General features: G+C 55.2%; 4 protein-coding genes across 4 annotated transcripts; 1 reads left to right on the top strand and 3 right to left on the bottom strand.

Annotated features, from left to right (window-relative positions):
* Positions 1-1,095: 1,095 nt before the first annotated feature.
* Positions 1,096-1,696, bottom strand: B0I36DRAFT_344052 (uncharacterized protein; the record flags this gene model as incomplete). The annotated part of the gene is made up of 2 exons (XM_046156224.1): positions 1,096-1,453; positions 1,578-1,696. The coding sequence occupies 2 exons, from the start codon at positions 1,694-1,696 to the stop codon at positions 1,096-1,098; spliced, it is 477 nt and encodes a 158-aa protein (XP_046018338.1).
* Positions 1,697-2,225: 529 nt separating this feature from the next.
* On the bottom strand, positions 2,226-4,478 carry B0I36DRAFT_310373 (glucosamine-6-phosphate isomerase). Its single transcript, XM_046152243.1, has 4 exons — positions 3,865-4,478; positions 3,721-3,753; positions 3,091-3,636; positions 2,226-2,994 (listed from the first exon to the last, which is right to left on the bottom strand). The coding sequence occupies exons 1-4, from the start codon at positions 4,042-4,044 to the stop codon at positions 2,569-2,571; spliced, it is 1,185 nt and encodes a 394-aa protein (XP_046018337.1). The 5' UTR covers positions 4,045-4,478; the 3' UTR covers positions 2,226-2,568.
* A 3,895-nt stretch (positions 4,479-8,373) lies between these two features.
* Positions 8,374-10,355, top strand: B0I36DRAFT_344050 (uncharacterized protein; the record flags this gene model as incomplete). The annotated part of the gene is made up of 3 exons (XM_046156223.1): positions 8,374-8,975; positions 9,038-9,610; positions 9,674-10,355. 3 exons carry the CDS (start codon positions 8,374-8,376, stop codon positions 10,353-10,355), a joined length of 1,857 nt encoding a protein of 618 aa, XP_046018336.1.
* Positions 10,356-13,579: 3,224 nt separating this feature from the next.
* On the bottom strand, positions 13,580-15,281 carry B0I36DRAFT_357601 (acid phosphatase; the record flags this gene model as incomplete). The annotated part of the gene is made up of 3 exons (XM_046157823.1): positions 13,580-13,697; positions 13,762-15,087; positions 15,157-15,281. The coding sequence occupies 3 exons, from the start codon at positions 15,279-15,281 to the stop codon at positions 13,580-13,582; spliced, it is 1,569 nt and encodes a 522-aa protein (XP_046018335.1).
* Positions 15,282-21,600: the final 6,319 nt, after the last annotated feature.

Genomic DNA, 21,600 nt, shown 5'->3' with positions numbered 1-21,600 from the left:
ACAGATAGCCTGCTTGATGGCTTTCAGCCCATAACGCCCAAAGTACCCGAGGTAGGCCATTTGAAAGTATTGTCGGGGCCATGGAGCCGTCAAGCGAAGGTGCTCAACGTCACCAGCACGCCTAACTGATCTGTCTGTCAAATTCTGCCTGAGCTAGATCACAGAGGCATTCACGCTGTCACATGGCCAGTCAGGGATGTCTTCTATACCAAAGATTGTTAAGGACATGGGGCCGCACGGTGTAGGAAGGCCCGGAACCCGACTGCATAGATACCTCGCCGAGCCGCCGAGTATCTATCTGACTAGGTTCGTATCGCCGGCCACCGGAAGCAATGTAAGAGCGGTATCTGTCACTGCAATCTAACGTATCCGTATCAGCAAGGTGACGTTTGCTTTCGGGTGATTGAATGCGGCTGATGGGGCATAGCCTCTCTAGGGGAGCACCAGCTGTAATGGGCGATGCATCAGACCGAGTTGAGCACTATACATAGTAGAAGCGCGTCACTCGTCAATGCGTGGACTTGGCGGTCGTTGCGGGCCGTGGGAAGCATCGATCAACAACAGATAAAGACTGCAGATCCGGAACGCAATGCCCGAGCTTGCAGGTTGCCAAACCCACACTCCCCTGCATACAGGCGAGTGCCAAGAAGGTACAGCGCCGGCCGACGATAGAACGTGACATCACCCCAGATGTCGCCCGGCCCTGGCTCATGGGATTGTTAGGATTTTGATTCCCGAGCCAATAGATTACATGCAGCTTTTTCGCATGATATAACAATCACCCAATAATCTATTGCGACTAGCTTATTCGTCATGGCACTGTGTACTCGGAAGCTGCAGATAACGACAATCAAACATGAATGCACCGAGACTGGGTTCTCTAGCCCTGGGGGAACATTTTGCTATCATACACAGGGTGTTTGACCATGAAGCTGATCTATCAAAGCACAGCCTTCACCATGGCCAGGTTACTTCTTCGCATACCGTCAAATCCGATCGTTGTCGAACCTTCCCACTCTAGACGCTCCTATCACCTGTCACCTGTCAAAGCCAATACCATCGTGTTATCTCTCCTTCTGCCGAGTCCTCCTCATTTCACATGTCCTTTGCGATAAGACCGCTGCCCTGTGTCCCACGGTACCACGTGTAAATCTCCCAGTCCAGCACTCCGAGCAGCACAAGCCCCAGGCCCAGATACACCCGGCCCTTTGGCGTCGAGACCAGACGCCTCCATTTGCCTGGTTGGGCAATGGTATTGGCGGCGGCGGCGGCAGATCGAGGTGCAGACTGGCTGTGCATTGTCGTCCCGCCTGTGGTCGTTGCCGACGAGTACCGTGCACGGAGCGGGAGGTTTCCGCCAACAGAGGACTGACCACGGGCAGCAATGTAGCCCAGGCCGAGGAGATTGGAAAGAGAGGTGGAGGAGGGGCTCATGATGGCAAGTATTTGAAGACTGTTTGAGAGAGACAAGAATGAGATGTCCTTCGCGGTGCTTTGCGCTGTCGTTGTAGTCTCTGTTCTAAGGCTGTTGCGTTTTTTTCTTTGTGGAGTGCGAAGGGGAGGTATTTTGGTTTTACCTGCTGGCTTGTTGCTTGCAGCTCACTGGGATCGACACCACATCGCTTGCGAGGTAAGGTTCCTTTATATAAGCCCGATCTCCCTCTTCTCTTCTCTTGGAACGGGAGGCTGGAAACATAGGGTGCCGAGAAAGTCAGTCGTTATGCCTTGTCCCATCCAAGCTTAGTCACTCTCTATGGTCTGAGTGTTTACTTGGGAAACACGCATGACGAGAGAGAGAGAGAGAGCGTTGGGCGTCTAGCATGTGTGCATGTCGGCATTAGACTAGGCAGACTAGCATGCTGGTGCCCATTCGCCAATTGGATAGTTGGAGGCACGTTTACCTAAAGTGTCATGCTAGCGCGCGCGTTATGGCGTTATGGCGTTATGGCGTTATGGCAATATCTTGGTGTTATGCTCCTGCGTTATGTTTCTGCGTCATGTCTAAATGAGGGAAATCGTTGGTTGAGTGAAATTCCGAGTGACGGGTAAAAGCTCAGAGGAACGACTGATGTCGTCCAGCCGCACCAATTCACATCCAAGTCCGCATGTTACAGGAAAATAAGCGAATTTGTTCGCTTGAGCATATCGAACGAGCCGTAGTCGCTCGTGCAGCCACCGACGATGAAAGTCTCAGAACACGTGGGAGAATTGAAGTGCGAAGCTAGTTTCATGATGATGCAGTAACGATTGGGTATTTTATAAAGACTATGTACACGTTTTCCCTATGATGCGCCGTCCTTGCATGCGAGCGTGACACCTTGACGACTGAGGAATGAGAAGAGGAACCCTTGGGGCTTAAGAACGAGGGTACGATCATGTAACGCGAGCGAGAATCCCAGGAGCAGTGCTGATGACGAGAGACAGTGGAGGATGTGAGGGTGTGAGTGGCTGCCAAGAGCAGCATGCGATGCATGACCATGTTCCTGGCCTAATGTCGACGAGGCCAGCTTTATAGCTTCCGCCGTGGGTAGAAAGTAGCCATCCAAACCTTGACGGAGCCGCCCTTGTTCAAGCGCCGACACTGGCGAAACGCTGTTGCTCAGGTTGCGGCGTCAACCGTCGCTGGATAGACGGCACCCCCACCACCCGGTCGGCCATGCGGTCTGGCACGAAATCCGGCGAAACCGAACGTACCGGATACTCGTTCGCTGGTGACGTCGGGCGCAGCAGTCGCGAGGTAACCGGCTGCGGAGCCAGGATCGTTGGAGAGGAGACGTGCTCGTACTTTTGAGGCGAGGTGGGTGGAGACTGGGGAATGCCGTTTATAGCAGTCGTCGGTACACTGGCGGCGGCAGTGGTGTCGATGGGGGTCACCTGCCGCTGGTACTGTTGCTGCGGCTGCTGAGAAGAGCCCTGGGCGCCGGTCCGGATCGCCGAGGGAAGGATTTGCTCGAAACCTTGCTGAAGCGCGACTTCTTCAATGCTCTTGAAGTACTGCACATATGACAAGGTGTTAGCTGTTGTTGCTTGACGAGTTGAGCAGTCGAGATTGCCCAATATAGCCAGTGATAGATGTCGAATGTGTCCTACCTTGACAGTCTTAACCTGCAGCTCCAAAGTCGCATCCTCATCACATACGATCATCGGATGAGGGTGAAGCTGCAGACTTGAGAGCGTCCACATGTGGTTGACGCCCTGCTCGATGCATTTCTGCAGCGCCAGGGCCTTGCGCGCGCCGATAATGATGACGACGACCTCGCGTGCCTCGAGCACCGTCTGCACGCCCACAGTCAGGGCCATCTTGGGCACCTTGGCAATGTCGTTGTCGAAGAAGCGTGAGTTGGCTAGGATGGTATCGTACGCCAGCGTCTTGACACGCGTGCGCGAGGCTAGACTTGAGCCCGGCTCGTTGAAGGCAATGTGTCCATCCTCGCCGATGCCACCAAGGAACAGGTCAATTCCTCCGGCCCGCTTGATTTTGGCCTCATATTCCACGCATTCTGCCTCGAGGTTGGGTGCGTTACCATTGAGAATGTTGACGTTTTCTGGCTTCACATTGACGTGCGCAAAGAAATTCTTCCACATGAAGGAGTGGTAGCTCTCTGGGTGATCCCGAGGGATACCAACATACTCATCCTATATTCCCGGTCAAAGCTGTTAATTGATGGTCTTGTATAGTCAACGTCCAATAAGACGCATGCGATGAGATGATGTCTGTACCATATTGAACGTGACGACATTCTCGAAAGAGACCTAAAAAGTCGCGGCAGAGACTAGTCAGTCACGATGATTTCCTATATTCAGCCACGGCCCAGCCGTGGCGGCTGACAAAAGGTCTCACAGCATGGCGAGCCATGGACGTACGTTGCCAGCCTTGTGCTGTTCGACTAGAATCTTATAGACACCCAACGGGCTGGAACCTGTGGGGAGGCCCAGAACGAAAGGGTGAGTGGGGGTTGGCTGAAAGTGGTTGATGCGATCGATGATGTACTTGGCAACATAGGCGCTCGCAGCCTCGGAGCGGTCCCGAATGATGAGCCTCATGTTGATAGGAAGGGTGGGTAGTGGACCGGAGTATGGGAGTGAGGACGCTTGTTGTTATTGGTGCTGGCAGTGGTGGTCACGAAGGCTTAAAACGGTGGCAGAGGTGTTGTTGACTACGCAGTATCAAGGGAAGAATGGAGGGAGCTCCGACATCCAGGTAGGAAGAAAGCTGACACGCTTCATATCAAGTCGTGACCCGCCGAAGGACAAGCAACGACTCGGGGTCCTTGCGATCAGCCGTCATGGTGAGTCCTGGTGGACGTTAGTGGCAACCTTGAGGCGACCACGAGAGCCAATCCACGGATGGCATGGCTGGTCTACTGGTGGGCGCCGCACGGCAAGACAGCACAGAGACAAAGCCACCGGCAGTCCATTCGGATGAAACCTTTGGACCCGGATATGATGAAACGTTGGTTTTCGGATCCACCATCGGAACCCCGACGGATTTTTTCGGTGACGCCCGCCATCAGCTACAGTCTGATTGATTCGTGTGCTGAGTGCATTTGGGCTGATAGTCATGCTTAGGGTGTGGGAGCTCTGGGGTGATGTAATCTGTTCCGGTGATAGGTGAAGCTGTGAACCATACCCTGGTACCGTGCCTGTGATTGGTCACAATATCATTCACCAGAAGCCAAGGTGCGCAATCGTGCTCCTACACTGACAACGCCGCGATAAGTATGTGGCAAAGATCTGCAGCGGAGGGATCGAGTCCTTTCCCCTCCTCGGGTGGTCGACCGAAAACCGCGCTACCGTCGGCCAAGGGCTGTCCGGCCATCTCCGGCCATTGCGGGCCAGTGCTTGTGCTTCTAGAAGACAATGGACCTTGGCGATGAACATCGTCTGGCCGAGGCAGAATGACCTAACTTGTTGACAGCGCTGCGGCTGCACACAAACAACTTCATGGAAGACAAAGATTATTCCGTGACGTGCCCATCATAGCTGCCCCGAGGAACAATTGAGTCTTCTTCGTGAGGAGCGAAGACTTTGGCAAAGCGTCCAGGGATGACAAAGCTTTCGCGCTCGTCAAGCTCATTGGAAGTCCATCAACCACGGCAAGAAACAAGCAAGGGTCGTGTCATGCCTGGACCGACCACTGTTGAAGGCTGATCGGCGGGGTCACTTGATGGCGTGGTGAGTTCATGCCAACATCGTGAAAATGGCCCAGGCGAACAGCAACGATGTAGAGGCCAATTAGAGCAATCGGCAGCAAATCCGACAGTCAATGGCGCGATTGTTGGGCGGTTCCGACGGACTGCTGGGATCTCAGCTTCTCACCGAACCCCACCTCGCTCATCTCGATCTGACAGCGACCGTCGTGAGGCTCAAAAGTCGAGGCTTCATTCAGAAAGATTGCCCTTACGGTTGCCAAGGTGCCCGAGGTGGGCCATCCCAGACAGGATTACTAGAATAAGCAGCTGCAAAGTTCTTCGTTCCGAGACTGTCAGCGTTCGGTGTAGCGGTTGACTGCTTGCCATCACGATAGCCAACTACGTCTTTATATATCAGAACAATGAAAATCCGAGTTCGACCAGGTCAGCACTTGGCTAGCAGGCACCCGCATGCCAGGACGTTGGAAAAAGTCTTGGCGAGCAGAGGTCAGAAGTGCAGGGCGGGCGGGAGGTAGTCGAGGTTGTCAGAGGAGCTCGCGTGGTGTGGCGCCTGCCAGCAAGCGCACCCTTGCGCAGGGGATGGGCCAGGGTCCATTATATGTGGACTGGAGTATCAACGAGGGATGCAGGCGTTGAAAGTGGTTGGGCGAGGATTGGTGAGGGTGAGCGTGAGCAGAGAAGCTGCAGAAGTCTGTGCCGCAGGCTGGGCAGGAGGCCCGGTTGAACCTTGTCTGCCTGCGGGTTTCATTCAGCCTACACACGAGAAGTAGACCGAAGCGATGCAAAGTGCTTTGCCCAACTCGGTCGGAAGGTGGCCTTGCCTCAAAGGTGTGCATGTCTTACACAGGAGGCTGCCGACGTCATCGTGGGGCCGGGCACGCTGGAGGTTTTGTGGCGAAGGATTGCGAGTACGGACTGCAATGATAGTAGGGGAGATGCTGGAGACTGACGGGACACGGGGGACCAGTACCAGGCCGCCTAGGAAGTAGGTGGCCCCCGACCAAGTAAGTGCCTGGCAAGGCAAGAGCGTGGCCTGGTGGGTTGCAGGGTAGCGGCCGCCTGTGGTTGGCTGCTGCCAAGTCCTCATCAGCTGTTGTCGACAATGTCGCCGCCCATCATTACAACGTTACATCCCCAGCAAGGGCCGCCGCTCCACGCGTACACACATTCGACTGTCACCAGGCCCGGCCTCTGCCCCTGAGGGCAATCGTTCAAGCCAGCCAGTCAAGCATCCAGTCTTGCAATGCCTTGCAGATCATCCAGTTCCAGAGCAGAGCACAGCAGGCGCCTATGTACAGAGGCACAGCACTGCATTGCGCTCGCTTACGCCCCCTGCGGCTGCGTCTCCCGATCTCTTACCGCTTTCAGACATGCGCCACGACTCGGCGTCCTCAATGATCAAGGTTACCAGTCAGTCTCGTCAATACTGATGATGCTGATGCTGGTGCTGATGTTGTAGCTGCTGCGGCAACGGCCCCACCAACCAGCAAGACAGCCTCATGGGCTTGTTGGACCCTTCCCTCGAGTGGCTGCGTAGATTGGGGTCTCCCCTCCATTATTCCGACAAGGCGCCGCTGCCATGTGGATCTTCGTCGATAGATGCTGTTCGTGTTATTTTTGTTCCGCCAAACGAAGAGATTTCACGGGCCCGGCCTATTGGCCATGGCTAAATGTTTTCTGCTGCTCCAGCTGGCTGGAAAAGACCACACGCGGCTCTGTTGGGCCACCATGCTGGCGTGCTCCCCAGCCGCTGCCCGCTAACTTAAACCGATACTCTAGTAACACCAAAGCCGCCGCCTCCAAGGGGCTTGGCCGCAGTCCCTGAGTCTAGCCCCATGCCGTTGTTGGTTTTCGAATGGTGCCGTCGACTGGAAGTCGTCCCGTTTCACCTCAAGGCCCTCCTCTTCCATGGTTACTTCGCGCTGCCGATCACATGTCCCAAGCGCCCATGACTACCAGACTGTCACGTTCTTGACTGCTTGCTCTTTGTTGGTGCCAGATGCTGGCATTGCTGTCGCTTTTGCGCGACCCGCCTGTCACCTCTTCGTCGACTGTCCTTGTGTCGTGTGTGCGGATCCAATCTGCCGGTCCGGCTCACGTCTTTGCGCCTGTTCGTCAATACTGACTAACACGTGCAGCCTGCAGCGTCCCTTCCCGGGGCCCCTGTCGAGTCTTCTTCGCCGGTCCGCCAGGCATCTCGATATCCGACAACAACAGATTGAGCCAAACATGTCAAGTCAGACCGGGCGCTGTGCTCTTCTTGGCTGACGCGCTCTTGACATCCAGCAGGCGGAATTCAGGGGCCTTCCTTTCCCCGGGAATCCCACGCACCCCTGGCATAGCCTGCGTCGATGACCGACGATTGCGTCTCGACTTGAAGGATATTATGCTCAGTCGGAGCGGCGTATCAAAGCCTCCTCCCGTTTGGCCGGCTATTTCCAGCGCCTATATTGGCCTCCCTTTGGCTGTCGACCCAATATCAGCAGCCGAGGCGGTAAAGAGACACCCTTACCAACCATCGGTGACATACACTGGTCCAGTCCTTCAGAGGCACTCACAAGACCTGTTATTTGCACCACGCTCCCCATTTCTTCGTCGACTCCCCGGTCTCGCCGAGGGCGAGATCCCAGGTTAACCGCTTAGCAAAAGCTTTCACTCCCATCGGGCAGTGCCTAAACACAACCCTGAAAGGTCACTTCTTACCCCTTCGCGACGCAATAACTCTTCTTCCCGGATTGGCTTCACAAGCTGTAACCATCGCGAAGCCTTTGGCACCCCGAGGCGGGTCTCTTTGGGTTTGGGGCCATCTTGTTCACTTTTCACAACCGCAGCAATTGGTTGGTCACAGCGGCACTGCGTGAGGTTTCATCGCTTGCATTCTACCTCTACTGGATACGAGAAGACCCTTTCCCTCCAGTGCAGGGCCTTTTCCAAGCACCCCCAAAGCACTGATCGGCTGCGTTTGTGGGTGGTAGCCCTCCAGGCACTTTGCGGGTCTCCAGTGTTGTCTGCCAACGGCAATGATAGTCGCCCCTCTGAAACGATCCATCCATACCCAACAACCTTCGTGGGCTGCACAAGGGCCGGCAAGCTTGTTACTTGTCGTCGCTAGCTTGTGAACGTAACCACAGAGGCCATTCCATCTTTGGAGAACTCGCAACATATCTATTCTAGCCCGGCCTGTTCTGTGTCGACCACTGGCTTCACCGTCCTTGACACCATGGCGCTGAACACCACAATGGCGACTTTCCGAAAGGCAATTTTGACCGCGCTTCAGCAGCTCCTTCGGGGCAAGTCATTCATTCAAGCCGTCCTCAGCCTCTGGGTCAGTCCTCGACAGAAAGACCGGCCTTCGTCACCAGACAACCTGTCGCCCAACTTTGTGCCCAAGTCTGCCGATCAGTTCCTGCAAGAACTCGAGGAGGCCTTCCTCGGCCGGGTACAGCATGATGGGCTAAAAGCATTATCCAACGGCCTCAAGTCACAGTACCGGGAGAGGTTACACATTGTCGGCGAGAACATGTTGCCTTCGTTTAACCACTTGCTCCCTACCGGTGGCGAGGTGGGCGAATTTCTCGCGCTCGATGTTGGTGGTTCAACACTACGTGTCGCCGTCGTCCAGCTCAGAGGTCGGTCTATGGCTGGTCGTGAGGCTGAAATTGCACGTTTGAGCTCGTTTAAGATCACGCCGGAAATCAAACAGCTCGAGGGTCTGGCATTCTTCGACTGGATGGCGGATCGGATACACGAAGTCCTTGGAGAAGACAGATCCAACGCCAAAGAAGAGATCCGGTTGGGCCTTGCGTGGAGCTTTGCCATCGAGTATGTTCTAACTCTCCTTTATCAGGAATCTCTACTAGAAGCATGGACTAACCACCTCATAGCCAAGTCTCTCCAGGCGGCGCACTACTCATGGGCATGGGCAAAGGCTTCCTAGCAACGCGAGGCCTCATGGGGCAAGACCTTGGAGAGCTCATCCGGTTCGCTTGCAAGCGAAGGGGCCTCAATGTCCGACTCGGTGCCATAGTAAACGATGGCTCGGCGACCCTGCTCTCTCAAGCATATGTGCACGATTCGACGCATTTTGGGCTCATTCTGGGCACGGGTAGCAACATGTCTGTCCACCTTCCGGTATCAGCACTCGGTCGAGCAAAATATGGCAATCGCCCCGACAGCTGGTTCGCGGCTGCGACCCACGTTATCGTCAACACGGAAATGTCCATGTTTGGCAAAGGCTTTTTACCCATGACTAGATGGGACCATCTCCTGAACGAGGAACATCCCCGGCCAGATTTCCAGCCTCTCGAACATCTTGTCTCAGGATATTACCTGGGGGAGATCTGCAGGCTTGTGCTGGTCGAGGCGATACAGAGTGTTGGAATCTTTGGCGGCGAGATCCCAACTTCCCTTGAGAAGCCATACTCGCTCGACACAGCGACGGTATCGACACTAGAGAGGTGAGTAATTGGACGGGATCACATCAGGAATTCACGGGGCATAGGCTGATATCTTGCTTGTAGTGACACCACGCCAACTCTGGAGACGGGGCTGCCATACTTCCTGTCACATCACGCTTTCCCGGCTGAGCCGACACTCGAAGACGTCCAGTTCTTAAGGACGATAGCAACAATGGTCTCCCGCAGAGCCGCTGCTGTCATTGCCACGTGTGTTTTCTCACTCTGGGAGCTACGACATGAGACAGAAGCCGAGGACCGCTTGAAACAGGAAAGTAAGAGCAAGACCATCGCTCGTGGAATCCGATCAATCTCTTCCTCCACCATACCAAAGAGTATGACACCATCTACGGATGAGCAACGTGCCGCAATCGAGACTCCACCAACGCCTCCAGAAGACAAAGATATGTTTCCCCTGCCGACTACACAAGCAGATGGGATCTCACCAGGCACGAACCCAATCTCCCCGTCATCCGCGACACAATCCTCCCCCTACCACGCCACCGTCGCCTACAATGGCTCCGTTATCGAGCACTATCCAGGCCTTCGGGCGAACTGCCAAGCTGTCCTCGACGACCTCGTCCGCTCCAGTAGCATCTACAACGGCAAGGGCTCCGTAGAGCTCGTGCCCACCAAAGAAAGCTCGCTTCTCGGTGCTGCCGTGGCACTAGCCTGCGTGACCGAGGAGGAGATCAAACTCGCCGCAAGTGCCGGTGCGGCTGATGTCACGGGCATTATCGCAGCATAATGATGGTGCTTCAAACGGAACGCCCGAGGTCACGTTGCATTTCAAGTAGATACAGACCTTTCCTGAAACGACATGATGAACGCTACAAGCCAATCTTTGACAATATTTGCACACAAATCAAGAATAAACGGCGGGGTCGAAGATAGTTCAAGGCGACTGTAAGTTGGTCTGGGTTCGGCGGCGAGGATGAAGCCAAAAAAAAGCGCAATCGGGACATATCTCGATGGCCTCGTTATGGAACGAGCCGGCAGCTAATCTTCCTCTGCATTATTTTCTTTTATCTACATCTTCTTTTGTCATCTCTGATTGCATCTTGGCGAGCGGACTAGTCGCCATTTACTTGTACATAATTACTATTCTTAATCCACGCAAGAAGGGCCATTCAGATATCTTGGTCTCGAGTCCTTGAGCACACTCGGTCCGTCCAAGCATCTGACATTACGCCCACCGGCGTTAACACACTACCACTAATTCGCGACAGGATCTTATTTTGCGCTGGCACGGGCAGGGTTCAGTGGGAAGCCGGCACACTTCTCCGTCCAGCAAGCATTGCGCCACAGCACCCGCCCAGCCTTCCCGTTGCGCTGCCCAGCGGCTGTAGACTGGCAGACAAACTTCATTCCGACTGCGAACATCGCTTTGATTCGCTGTTTCTTCTTCCTCTTCTTCTTCTCCGCTCATGCGTGGAGAGCAGGTGCACACGAAGTGGCCCCCCTGGCGAGAAGTAAGACGAAGAAGAACAAGAAGAGGAGACAAGAAACGTTACATGGGACGAGCTGATATCCGCCCGAACCACCGGGGCCGGCCCGCGTCGTCCAGCACATTCAATGCGGGAGACCCTTAGCGGCTGGCCAGCGCTGCAAGTGGATTGGCTACTTTTAGATAAAAGTCCCGGCTTCTGGAAGCGGGAAGTGCACCTTTTACGAGAGCGACGGGATTGGTGAAAGACAAAACAGCGCGCGGTCGCGCTGATGTCGCGTTATTCGGTATGCGTGTATCGATGTTGGCTCCCTCTGTCTCTCTCTCTCACACACACACGCTCTGATTCTCTGGTGTGGGTGTGGATATTACAACCTGAGCGAGCGCCCCCCTCTCTCCCTCTCTCCCGCCGTGTGCTACGTTGGTCCGCAAAACATGCGACGGTGCTGTAACCATTGCAAATTTCTGCTCCACATGATGATGGGGTCCTTCCTGGCTGGACCCCTTCGGCGATTATTCGACCCTTGGTAAACAATGTTCCGCATTTCCCAGGCCCCAGCCCGCACCTCGTCTCGTGGAAAATAGACTTTCTCGAAAAGTGTTTTCGGGCATTGTCGCGCTTTCACAAGTGGATCGCGATATCGGGACAGAGGAGCCAGTCAGCCGGGACGTGTCTGCCGAAGGGAGGTGATGCCCGTGCGTGCTTGTGCTTTGCCAGATGTCATGTTGCATTTCGTTTCGCTATATGGTGCACCCTTGTAGTGGTAGCATGCATGCAGGGTTCCCGGCAGTTGTGGCCCAAAACTCTTTCACTCCAGCAGCCGGCGGGGTCAGTGGATGATGGCTGGATTGTGCTGCTGGTATGTAGCCACGAAGAACAGAGGTCCCGGGGACTGACTGCTCTGGCAAGTCTGCCCAGCATCACTATCAGAGGGAAAATTTCCCCCAAGGTCCTACGGCGCAGCTGCGGCTCATTCGAGATGCCGATGGTACTGCGCCTCGCCCTGCTAGCTTTGGTTAAAGATGCCTCATGGTCAAAGCTCGAAGCTTCAAAAGACTCGAAGGCAGATCAAACCTACACTACATGCGGAGTATTTACCAACCAGATTCAAAAAGGCTCCCACTTCCAATGCTATTTCAACTTTCGAGGCACGCTCTCCCCGATTGCGAGTTATCCCAATTTGTACTGTTCAAGATGTCAATATCACGAAAATGACCAAGGCGATTTGCAGCAGTTGGCTCGACATTGGTACAGAACCTTTGGGCAAGGCCGGCCCATATAGCTATCTCTAGGAACCTGGACAGCGACGGCTTCTGCTTAGCCAGATCCCCAAAGTCCCCGAAAAATCAGCCCGACCATCTGGAAACAGCCCTAACCATTGACAAAGAATTGCCAGTTACCACTCTTGTCCACAAGCAAACAACAGAAGGTGAGCCCACCTCTTTATCAAGCGCCAGCGTTACACATGAGCAAAAAACGACAAGGTGAATGATGGCATAGGCCCCTCCAAAAAAAAAAAAACACCAATGTCGTCAAAATAAAGACTTGCAGCCCCAAACAACCACGCGGCCAGCCACCTCCACCAGATGTGGTTGGTCCACGCCCTGAAGCAAAGCAGCGGGATGGATTCACATCCCAGCAAGCAAAGCCCACTCTCTATACACGCAACCGCCAACCACAGACACATACCCCGAATCCTCCAATACACCTACGTACTAAGGGGCCGGGCCGGAGCCCCAGGAATCCCGCCATCATCAGGCGTGGCCCAATGGCAGCGCGGAGAACAAGGGTCGGGCGGCCGGAAAGGGTAAGAAGAAGAAAGAAGAGAAGAGACGAGAGGTACTCAATGATGGCCCGTGGATGGATTAGCACGGCGCGAACATTGAGCACATATATCGTCGGGTCTTTATCTGGGTGACCCTATCTCGCAGAGGCCTGAGCTGATTGACTACCCGCCCGCTGCTCGTCTTCCTGAAGCAGACGCAAGGAAACTGGTTGATGTGATCTTTCCCCCCTCTCGATTTTCAGAAATCTTCAACGCGAAGCCACAGCGAGCTGGAAGGACATGTCAGTTGCTTTTGACTCTCTTGCATCTATAGCGGAGTCAAGAATTGCCACCAGATCGATCTGAGGGACACCTGTTCATCCACAACTGCCAGTTTCACGAAAATAAGGATCGGCGCCTTATGATTTGCTTTTTTACCGGTACTACCCTGCGAATCCCTCTTTTGAAGGTGAGCTTCAACCGTAACGCGTAAACCTTCCTCAGACATAAGCTTTCCTCAGATCGCGAGACAGTCTGATGTACAAACACTGCATGTGACAACAGCGGGTGAATCGTACCAAGCTCCCAAAAATACATCAAGAACAGATCCCAGCCGGTCCTGGTGGGTATTCAGCCGTTCCAAAATAACCCATCGCTAGCGCCCTTTCAAACTCCTCGAAAAAGACTACCACAAACCCAGCCAAACTAAAAGAGAGCATAAAATCATACAATATCCAGCCCATACCAATATAGAACAAATCAGTCTGCTGAGAAGTAGCGTTTCGCCTTACTCCTAATGGCTTGTGCTTTGATTTCTTGGGGTATTGCGATGTGATGTACGATATGCGGGCGGTATACCGTATCCACAAGGGGTGTCCTGTATTTGTCTCTGTCAGTGGCCTGATTCCTGGAAACAAGACAGATGCAGATCCAACACTAACCAGTCATCCAGACTCAAGGGAAAATATTCGTATAGCAGGTCGTCCTCTTCCACGGGACTCCCCGCCCGCGGCTGCACCGAGTTTGTTCTATTCACTCCAGGACTGGTCAGGGCCTCCGAGCCGCTCTGGTTATGAGGACTTCGCTCATCTTCAGAGAGCGATAGATTGATCGGCATGGTGGGCGCTGGCGGAGTGGTCTTGTTGGGCGTCCTATGAACGCTGGGGTTCCAGGCTGGAATCGGCGGTCTGTTCATGTTGGGAGAGATGGCGGCTCTCTTGGCTGAATGCGGTTGTGATTGGTATCCTGCTTGAGCGGCGCCCCATTCATTTGACGACGGTGGAGGAATGACAATATTCCCTGGTGCTTGGTAACGATGCAAGCTAGAGCCCGAGTTTGCTCGCTCAGTCTTGAGGTTGTGCGGAGCAGTGCTGCTGCTCACATCGCTGGTAGAACGCTCACGCTCAGGATGCGCCGGCGGGTGTGGTTTCTTGTCGCCAGTCAGCGGCACGTCCTTCTTGCTGTCGAAATTGCGCGGACTTCGGCCGCGGACAATGACGGGGCCGCTTTGGATCTCGGCGATCTTGACGAACTCATTGGTGCCCTGTATTCTGCCGAGAAGACTGATCAGGACGACATAATGCTGTTGGAGACCCTTTCGCCGCCCGTTGTTCGCAGTGGCGCTCTTGAATTGCAGGCGCTTCCACGATACTGGAATGCTGACTCGGTGGCCGTCAATCTCTTGACCGCTACTGGGATCAAGCGCCATCTTGGGTGGTGCGCTCGCAACCTTGGTCTCCTGGCCGTCTCCAAGGGCGGGGTTGTTGCTCTTCCAGGGGATTGAGATTATCTCGGTGGTCTTGCCCTCAATACTCTCCACGGCAGAGACGGATGCCCAGAAGTCGTCGATTGGGACTTGCCTGCCCTGCTCGTTCAAAACTTGTGTGCAATGCCTCGGCATCGTGATCTGACCCGAGCACTGCCATAGATTTCGGCGGTAGCAAGTGAGCTCCAGCGGCCTTCCTGTCGTCTCCCCACCAAATACGTCCTCGGCGACGAAGAACATGCCATAGAGCTCCGCAGACATGAAAGGCTCCGAATAGGCGCCTGTGGTATCGTCGAGGGGCGAAGCCTTGACGGCCGTCACCGAGAAGCCCAGGAGCTTGTCATCTGGCTGCTGCGGCGGGGAGTCGTCGTGGTGGAAGTCCTCGGCGCGCGGCGCCACTTCGTACGGTCTAGGATATGCAAACGGATCTTCAAACGTGGTTGCGAAGTTGTCGAAATCATATGTCGGGGTGAACGGGACAGGACCCAGGTTGCCATTGACGCTGCCGGCCAGGTCAGTGAAGACAGCAGCAGGATGGGCGGGCCGCCCGGCGGTGGTGGAAGGGACTTACAGCAGTGCCTCGTCAAAGGTGATGTCCTGCTCAAACTGATCCATCCCCAGTGCTGGGTTGTGCATCCCGTTGAGCACCATCGTGTCCGCCATCATTGGCGCGGCCATGGGGTTGAAGGTCGCCATTGCACCACCCAGGCGAGGTACACCAAATCGTCTCGTATTCGCGGGCAGCCGTGGCCGAGGTGACGCGGTCGTGGTCTAGCAACGGGGCTCGAATATGCGGATGCGCGGCGAGGGTTGTTTGCGCAATGCGGGAGCTGCGCGGAGGGTGTGCGGGTGCGGGTTTGTGGCAAGCAGAGGTATCGTGCGATATGGGTGGTGGTGGTGGTTGTTGGCTTGGTGGTGGAGCGAGGCGCTCATGGGGAAGGTGACGGTGGTTGAGAAAGGGCGGCTACCAAGTTTGGGGAGAGAGCGTGTCGATCGCTGCTGCTGGCTGAGGGCACCTACAGCACGTTCACTAAGCTGGCGGGGTCAGGGACCGATTGGGCCGGGTGCGAGCGAACACGGCGAGTATAAAGCTGATGGCAGTTGATAGCAGCGGCCCAGCCAGAAGAGATAAGGGCCGGCAAGCAGGCACCGGCACAGCAGCTAGCACAGCTGAGGGACGAGGCGAGGCGAAGCCACGGCATGCCAGACGATGCAGATGCTCAGCAGCAGCGTGTCATGTCATGGCCGAGATGTCAAAAGAGGCCATGGTCACGTCCGCGATGGAGCCATTCCTTCGACGGTGCGTTGCTTGCGATGGAGACCTCACCTGGGTGTGGTGTGGTTCTCGCCGTCCCAAACAGGCCTGCCATCACCGATCAGGCGATGCCCGCACGCTTGATTTGTCTCGTGCTGCATCCTGGAGCCGCAGCATCCCGACTCATCTCTCCTCGCAGCCAGCGAGCAGTTGTTTGCTTGCAGGCGGTTCCGAGCTCTGGGGGCAGAGGCGCCGGCCGCTTCAGGTATGGAGCCCGCCCGCCCGGGGAGACTGGGCCAGGCTCGCGGCCGAGTGGGGATGCCAGAACCCACCTCCAGGGTCAACTGGTTGGGGTCCTGCCCGCTGTGGGCTGTGGTACCAGGCGGTACCTCGAGTACCTGCCTCGGGGCAACCACGCTAGTCCACACCTTAGTTGTCCGCCCGCATGCGCCTTCTCCATCCTCAACGACGACTCTATCCAGCACGTTTTCAACCGGGCACCCTCCACCATTCTTACGTGAGCTCCTTCGCAACAACCCTGCCGCCAACTCGTCGCGAAACAACTACCCTCGTCCATTGCTCTTCTTTCTCGGCCGCTGTCATAAGCCCCTGACTTCTGCGCTGCTACCCGACCCCCGGCCTACTCCACGCAGCATGGTTCGCACGGCGGTCTTGTCTTCTTCCAAATTGTCAAAGGACCCGTTTTGGTTCTGACAATCGAGATACTGTAGATTCTCGATGCTGTCCTGCATTCCTGTCACAGCGTCGAACCCTCTCGGCTCGCCATGATTAGTCTCCCACGTCGAACATGGGACCGTGTGTAGCCTTAACGCCACCTGACGGGGTTACAGTCAGTAGCACTGCCATGCCATCGTTGCTACAACACTCTGGTCAACTAATCCGTCCTCAATCCTGGCAAGCCCCTCTGAGGATCCGGCAGCTCTCGTAACGCCTCAAATCCTTCCTCGCCCAGGGCCATGGCCAATCAAGGACCGTGATGAGGATCATTTGTCATGGCTGGTTGCTGCGGACGCTTACCTCGTCGCTCTTGATATCTCACTTCAGGATCTTGATAGACTTATGATGGCCACGCCTAACAACTTCTCATGGTCAACAGCTTCTTCAAGCCCATCTCATCTGGTGGCACACTGCAGAATGCGGCTGTTCGGGTATGTTTGGGGGTCATCTCTAACAATCCGCTTGGCCCTGCTACATTCACTGCAGCAGGCCGGCCCTTGCGGGTCTACAGACACGCTCCTTCTCCTCGCTCCTTTTCAACATCTGGTCCATCTACCGAACTCCACGAGAGGCACATCTTGTAACGGCTCTAATCGACACCCCTCCCCCCTTCGTGATCTAAGCAAGCCAACTGCAGCCAAGTGGATTCGGTGACTGTAAAGTGGCACGCTGCCGTGGAGTGACGCCGGGCCCCAATCCCTCCGATCGTTTCCATTCTGTGTCACTAGCCCGAATATCTCCGGACTGAGTCTCTCACAGAGGTGTCATATGTTCTAATGGCACATCCGGATGTGTCTTAACAAGTTTGCCATTCTTTGAGAGTCCCTTTCATATGTATTGATGTAATACATGGGAACTGGGAAGCAGCAACGTCCAGTGGTCACTCCCTCGACCTCGTTGTTGATATTGGTGCGTCTCTGGACTTTTGATAAGAGTCGCCTTCTTCTTCCTTGCACTTGGCACGACATACTCGCTTAGTGGTCCCTAAATGGCAACTTTGCCAGTGTTTCTTGTATCGACCATTTGCTGACATTCGGCCAGCCCCAAATTTGGTAACAATCCCTTGACTACCATGAGCATTGGGCTATATCTCGCAACTACCTCTATCATGTCACAAACCGGGGGCATAACCACTTATGCACGGCGCTAAGTCAATTCTGACGAGGTCCATGTAGCGAGGCTGGTGTGGTTGTGTGTGAGGTTGTATCGAGTCAGTTACTGGTCAGTTACATTTCGCACCTCGAACCGTTGATGTGGTCCACCATCCAGGTAGCATTCACTCCTGCTATGGACACTCACTCGGCGTGATTCTACAGCGCCGCCGTGTTATCCGTCTGTGGTAAAATTCACGCATCCTTGCTGGCCACGTTGCAGGCTTTGTGCAGAGCCGTATTCGTTTCCACGACATTCTCCGTATAACCGGGAATTCAACTCCCTTGTCGCTTTCCTCCTTCCCGAGCAAGTGCCATGTCCAGACGCCCGGTACGAACGCCAGATCTCCCGAATCAGGATGTGGCATAGGTCTCAAAATTTCACTGGCTGCTTGTACTACGTGCATGACCTGAAAAGTTTTGGTTTACGCCGTCGCGTAATTCCTGTATGACTTGATTTTTGAAGCGAATCAACGGCCCCGATTCAGCTGATTGCCACGAGAAGCCGCCTGAGCCATCTGCTGACAAGAAACCAGCCTCCCTGCCTTGACGTCGACATGGTGATATGGCGGCTCCATATTTCGAATTGCCAGATATCAGACCAACTCTGAGTTTCTTTGGAGGTAACCATGCCACTAGACACGACAGCAAAATTGGAGCATGTAACGACTGGTGTCTCAAAGATCGCGATGCGATCCTGAGCGTGTCGGTGGAGGAAGAGGTGGCGCGCGGTGACTCCATAATAAGAAGTGCCCTGAAGTGATGCCTGGATTCGCCGTGAGCCACTACAAAGAAGCCTGTTGAGGCATCTTGTGCGTGTGAATGTTACGTCCCCCACAAAATTGAGTTCTGTGCCTGCAGACTCTTATGACGTCTCGGTATCACCCAAGTACGTGACCGTCACGCTGCTTTCCGCCTATGCCGCAGCTGAAAGACGTTACAGACGCTAAGGCTGAGCCAGATCCCTAGCAATAGCATCGGTGACCTAAGATCTGATAGCCAGCTGGTGATGGCAGGCGGGCGAGCTGAGAGGGGTATGCCATATGTCAGGGGCATAATGCCCGTTTTTGGAGTAGGTCTATAGAGCTTTCAGGGGAAGGATTCCTTATGTGACATGTAGAGGAAACAAACCCTCTTCCCCTCCCCCCTTCCCCCTCGGTCCCGGGTCAACGGAACACATTTTGGGTTACCATTTGCCTAGTTGAGCGACGTTTGACATTTCTTGGCATCCGCCAGCATACATCGTATGGCTACGAGCTCTTTGTAGCCAGCTCCAGCCCTGCCTAGCTGCTGCAGGACTCATAGGCGAGGATATAGCAGAAAATAGCGGCCATCATCCTGGTTCGGGCATGGCTGGAGTACAAGTCCTTCGCCTTGGACGCGTGACTTTGCAGATAAGGCCCGATCCTTCGTACTTCGATATCTGAAGGCCAATCACTTTAAGCAGCCACACTGTCAGTTGGGTTGGGCCAAAGGCAGGCAGGGTCCTGGTCTAGGCCCCGTCCCCATCCTCTGTATTTCCAAGCCTCCACTCTGATGGTGGCCGTAGCGCACGCCGGGGTGCATTGAGTGCCAGCGGGTAAGAATAACCTTGTCTTCAAGCTTACAACTGGCCCGGCCGCAGCCCGTAAAAACGCCGCCTTTTCTTGCCAGGGGAGGCAGCGGCTGCTGCTGCTGCTCCTGCACTAGCGCGCGGCGGAAGAAAACCATCGGCAGATGTGGTTCGTTCTTCAGGGCCAAATCCTCTTCTGACAGGGATCTTCTGCGTGTGGCGGGCAGGCAGGCGGCGGGATGGGATTCGCCCTCAGCCACCGCCATCGAAAGCAGCCCCAATCTCATCTCATCTCATCTCATCTCATCGCGCAGCCCGGATCATGCCGCCGTCCCCCCCCCTCTTCTCTGCAGGGGTCCCACGGATTGCAGTGTGTTGAGACCGGCAGCAGGAGCAGGAGCAGGAGCGGCACCAGCGGGAAAGTCTCCCATGTGTTCCTCTTTGGCTATTATGCAGCCCATCTGTCCTTTTGTGTCCTCGAACCGGCGATCTCGATCCCATACAAAAGCTCGCGGGTTTTCCCCCGAACACCCTTCCATAGAATCCTTTGCCAGCCGTCTTGCGGAGAGAGCGAGACTGAATGAAGCCGCCCCGGCCGGCCGGCCCAGTCGCAGGTCAGCCTTTCCGAAACCCACGTCATTCGGCGGCCGCTGCCGCCGCCGCCGCCGCCGCCAACGTCGTCAACATTCCTCCGGCGCGCCACCTCTCCTTACGCGGTGCCTACACACATCCGGGCGCGGAAGAACAGCCCTGACTAAAAGTCACGCCGGATACTTTGTCCTATTTCAAGGTTGTGTAAGCGAGCCGGGGGGGGGGGCATGGGCTGGGAGGAAGAAGGCAGAACCCGCGATGGGCACATCTTGCCCCCCCCCCCCCCCGTCGGGGCGGGGCGAGGCAGCACCGCTTCTTCATGGCCATTTCCCCGAGACTGGGCGACTTTCCCATCCTGCCCCATGACCGCACTTGGAGAAACTGCATGGGGGGACATGATGTGTGTGCCGCCACTCTGTGTGGTGGGAAAGTGGCATTTCGGCTCTTTTCAGCACCGCGGATCGGAATCCTTGAGGGTTAAAAACGGACAGGGCCCCTCTGGGAGTTAGGTCTGCCATGTTTTTGTCATCCAAGGTGCGTAGTAAGTAAACACTCTTGCGGCGTGTGTACATTTATGTACCACCCTTTCGTGAGGCTCCGTGAAAGGAAACGCACACAAGGCAACCTCATTCAGGCACGCCTGCGTGGCGTGACTGCTACGTTATCGGCTCCGAAGCATGACTCGCCTGGCAACAGCATATAATTAGGAGATATCCCCATACGAGCAAGAGAAGACGAGGCAAGAAAAGTACACTGGCGGACCGAGTCGGCCAGCATCCAAGAAAGTTACCGGTACTTCGAAAAGCTCATATTGGTACCTTGAACGACGAGAAGGATCGACAAGGGTGGCAGGGGCGGGTGCGCAAAGGTAGACATCCGAGAACGTTCGAGCTCATGCGAGACACACAGTGCCAAAAGAGGACATCTGCCGTATCTCATGTACCCTATTTTGGAATTCCAGGGGGCTCTCTTCCTTCCCCGGGCCATAAGCAAGACAGGCAGGTCTTGCTTAACCTGCCTGTCTTGCATGCCGGACGTCCCGGGGAGGAGGAGGAGGAGGAGGGAGCTGGCGGCACCAGCCAGGGCGGGCATTTGGTATCAACTGTGAACTGTGTGTCGACCCGGGTACTTCTAGAACGCTCGGAAACCCGGGGCAAAAGGCCATGCTCGGACGAAATCTGTGCTCATCATGCTGACAGATTTAGCCTTTATCGAATTTTCGAATCTCACATCCGAGGGGAGTAAACGCGGAGGTCCAACCACGTTCAAACGAATAATACCGCGTAGCTTGCGAGTAGCCCTTCTGGGGGAAGGGGGTGGGTGGGCTGAAGCCCTGTGTGTGTGTGTGTGTGTGTGCGTGTGTGTGTGTGTCCGTAGATAAATTAGTACATACACATGCATTTTACATGCATGTAATGCAATGTGAGCCCGCGTGCTCTCATATAGGCAGGTCGAGCTATATGAGCTCACTAGAACAGCTACCGAGCCCGCGCCGGGGCTGTCCTGCCAAGCATCCTCGCGGCTCTTCTTTGACAAAGAATACAGCCGAGGCGGGGCATGCCTGCCTGCCTGCCTGTCTGCCTGCCTAGTCTACCTGCCTCTTGTTTCTCTGCCTTACAGAAGAACCCTGAGCCACGGCACATGCGCGGCACAGGCGCGGGTTTGTTACCCGGGCTGCGTCGCTTTCGTAAGGGGAGAAAGACAGGCATACATGCACGTTGGCCGAAT

The sequence above is a fragment of the Microdochium trichocladiopsis genome, assembly GCF_020744255.1.
Source record: "Microdochium trichocladiopsis strain MPI-CAGE-CH-0230 chromosome Unknown B0I36scaffold_1, whole genome shotgun sequence".
Lineage (NCBI taxonomy): Eukaryota > Fungi > Ascomycota > Sordariomycetes > Xylariales > Microdochiaceae > Microdochium > Microdochium trichocladiopsis.
The sequence above is the reverse complement of the archived record's forward strand: the minus strand, read 5'-3'. Positions and strand labels throughout refer to the sequence as shown.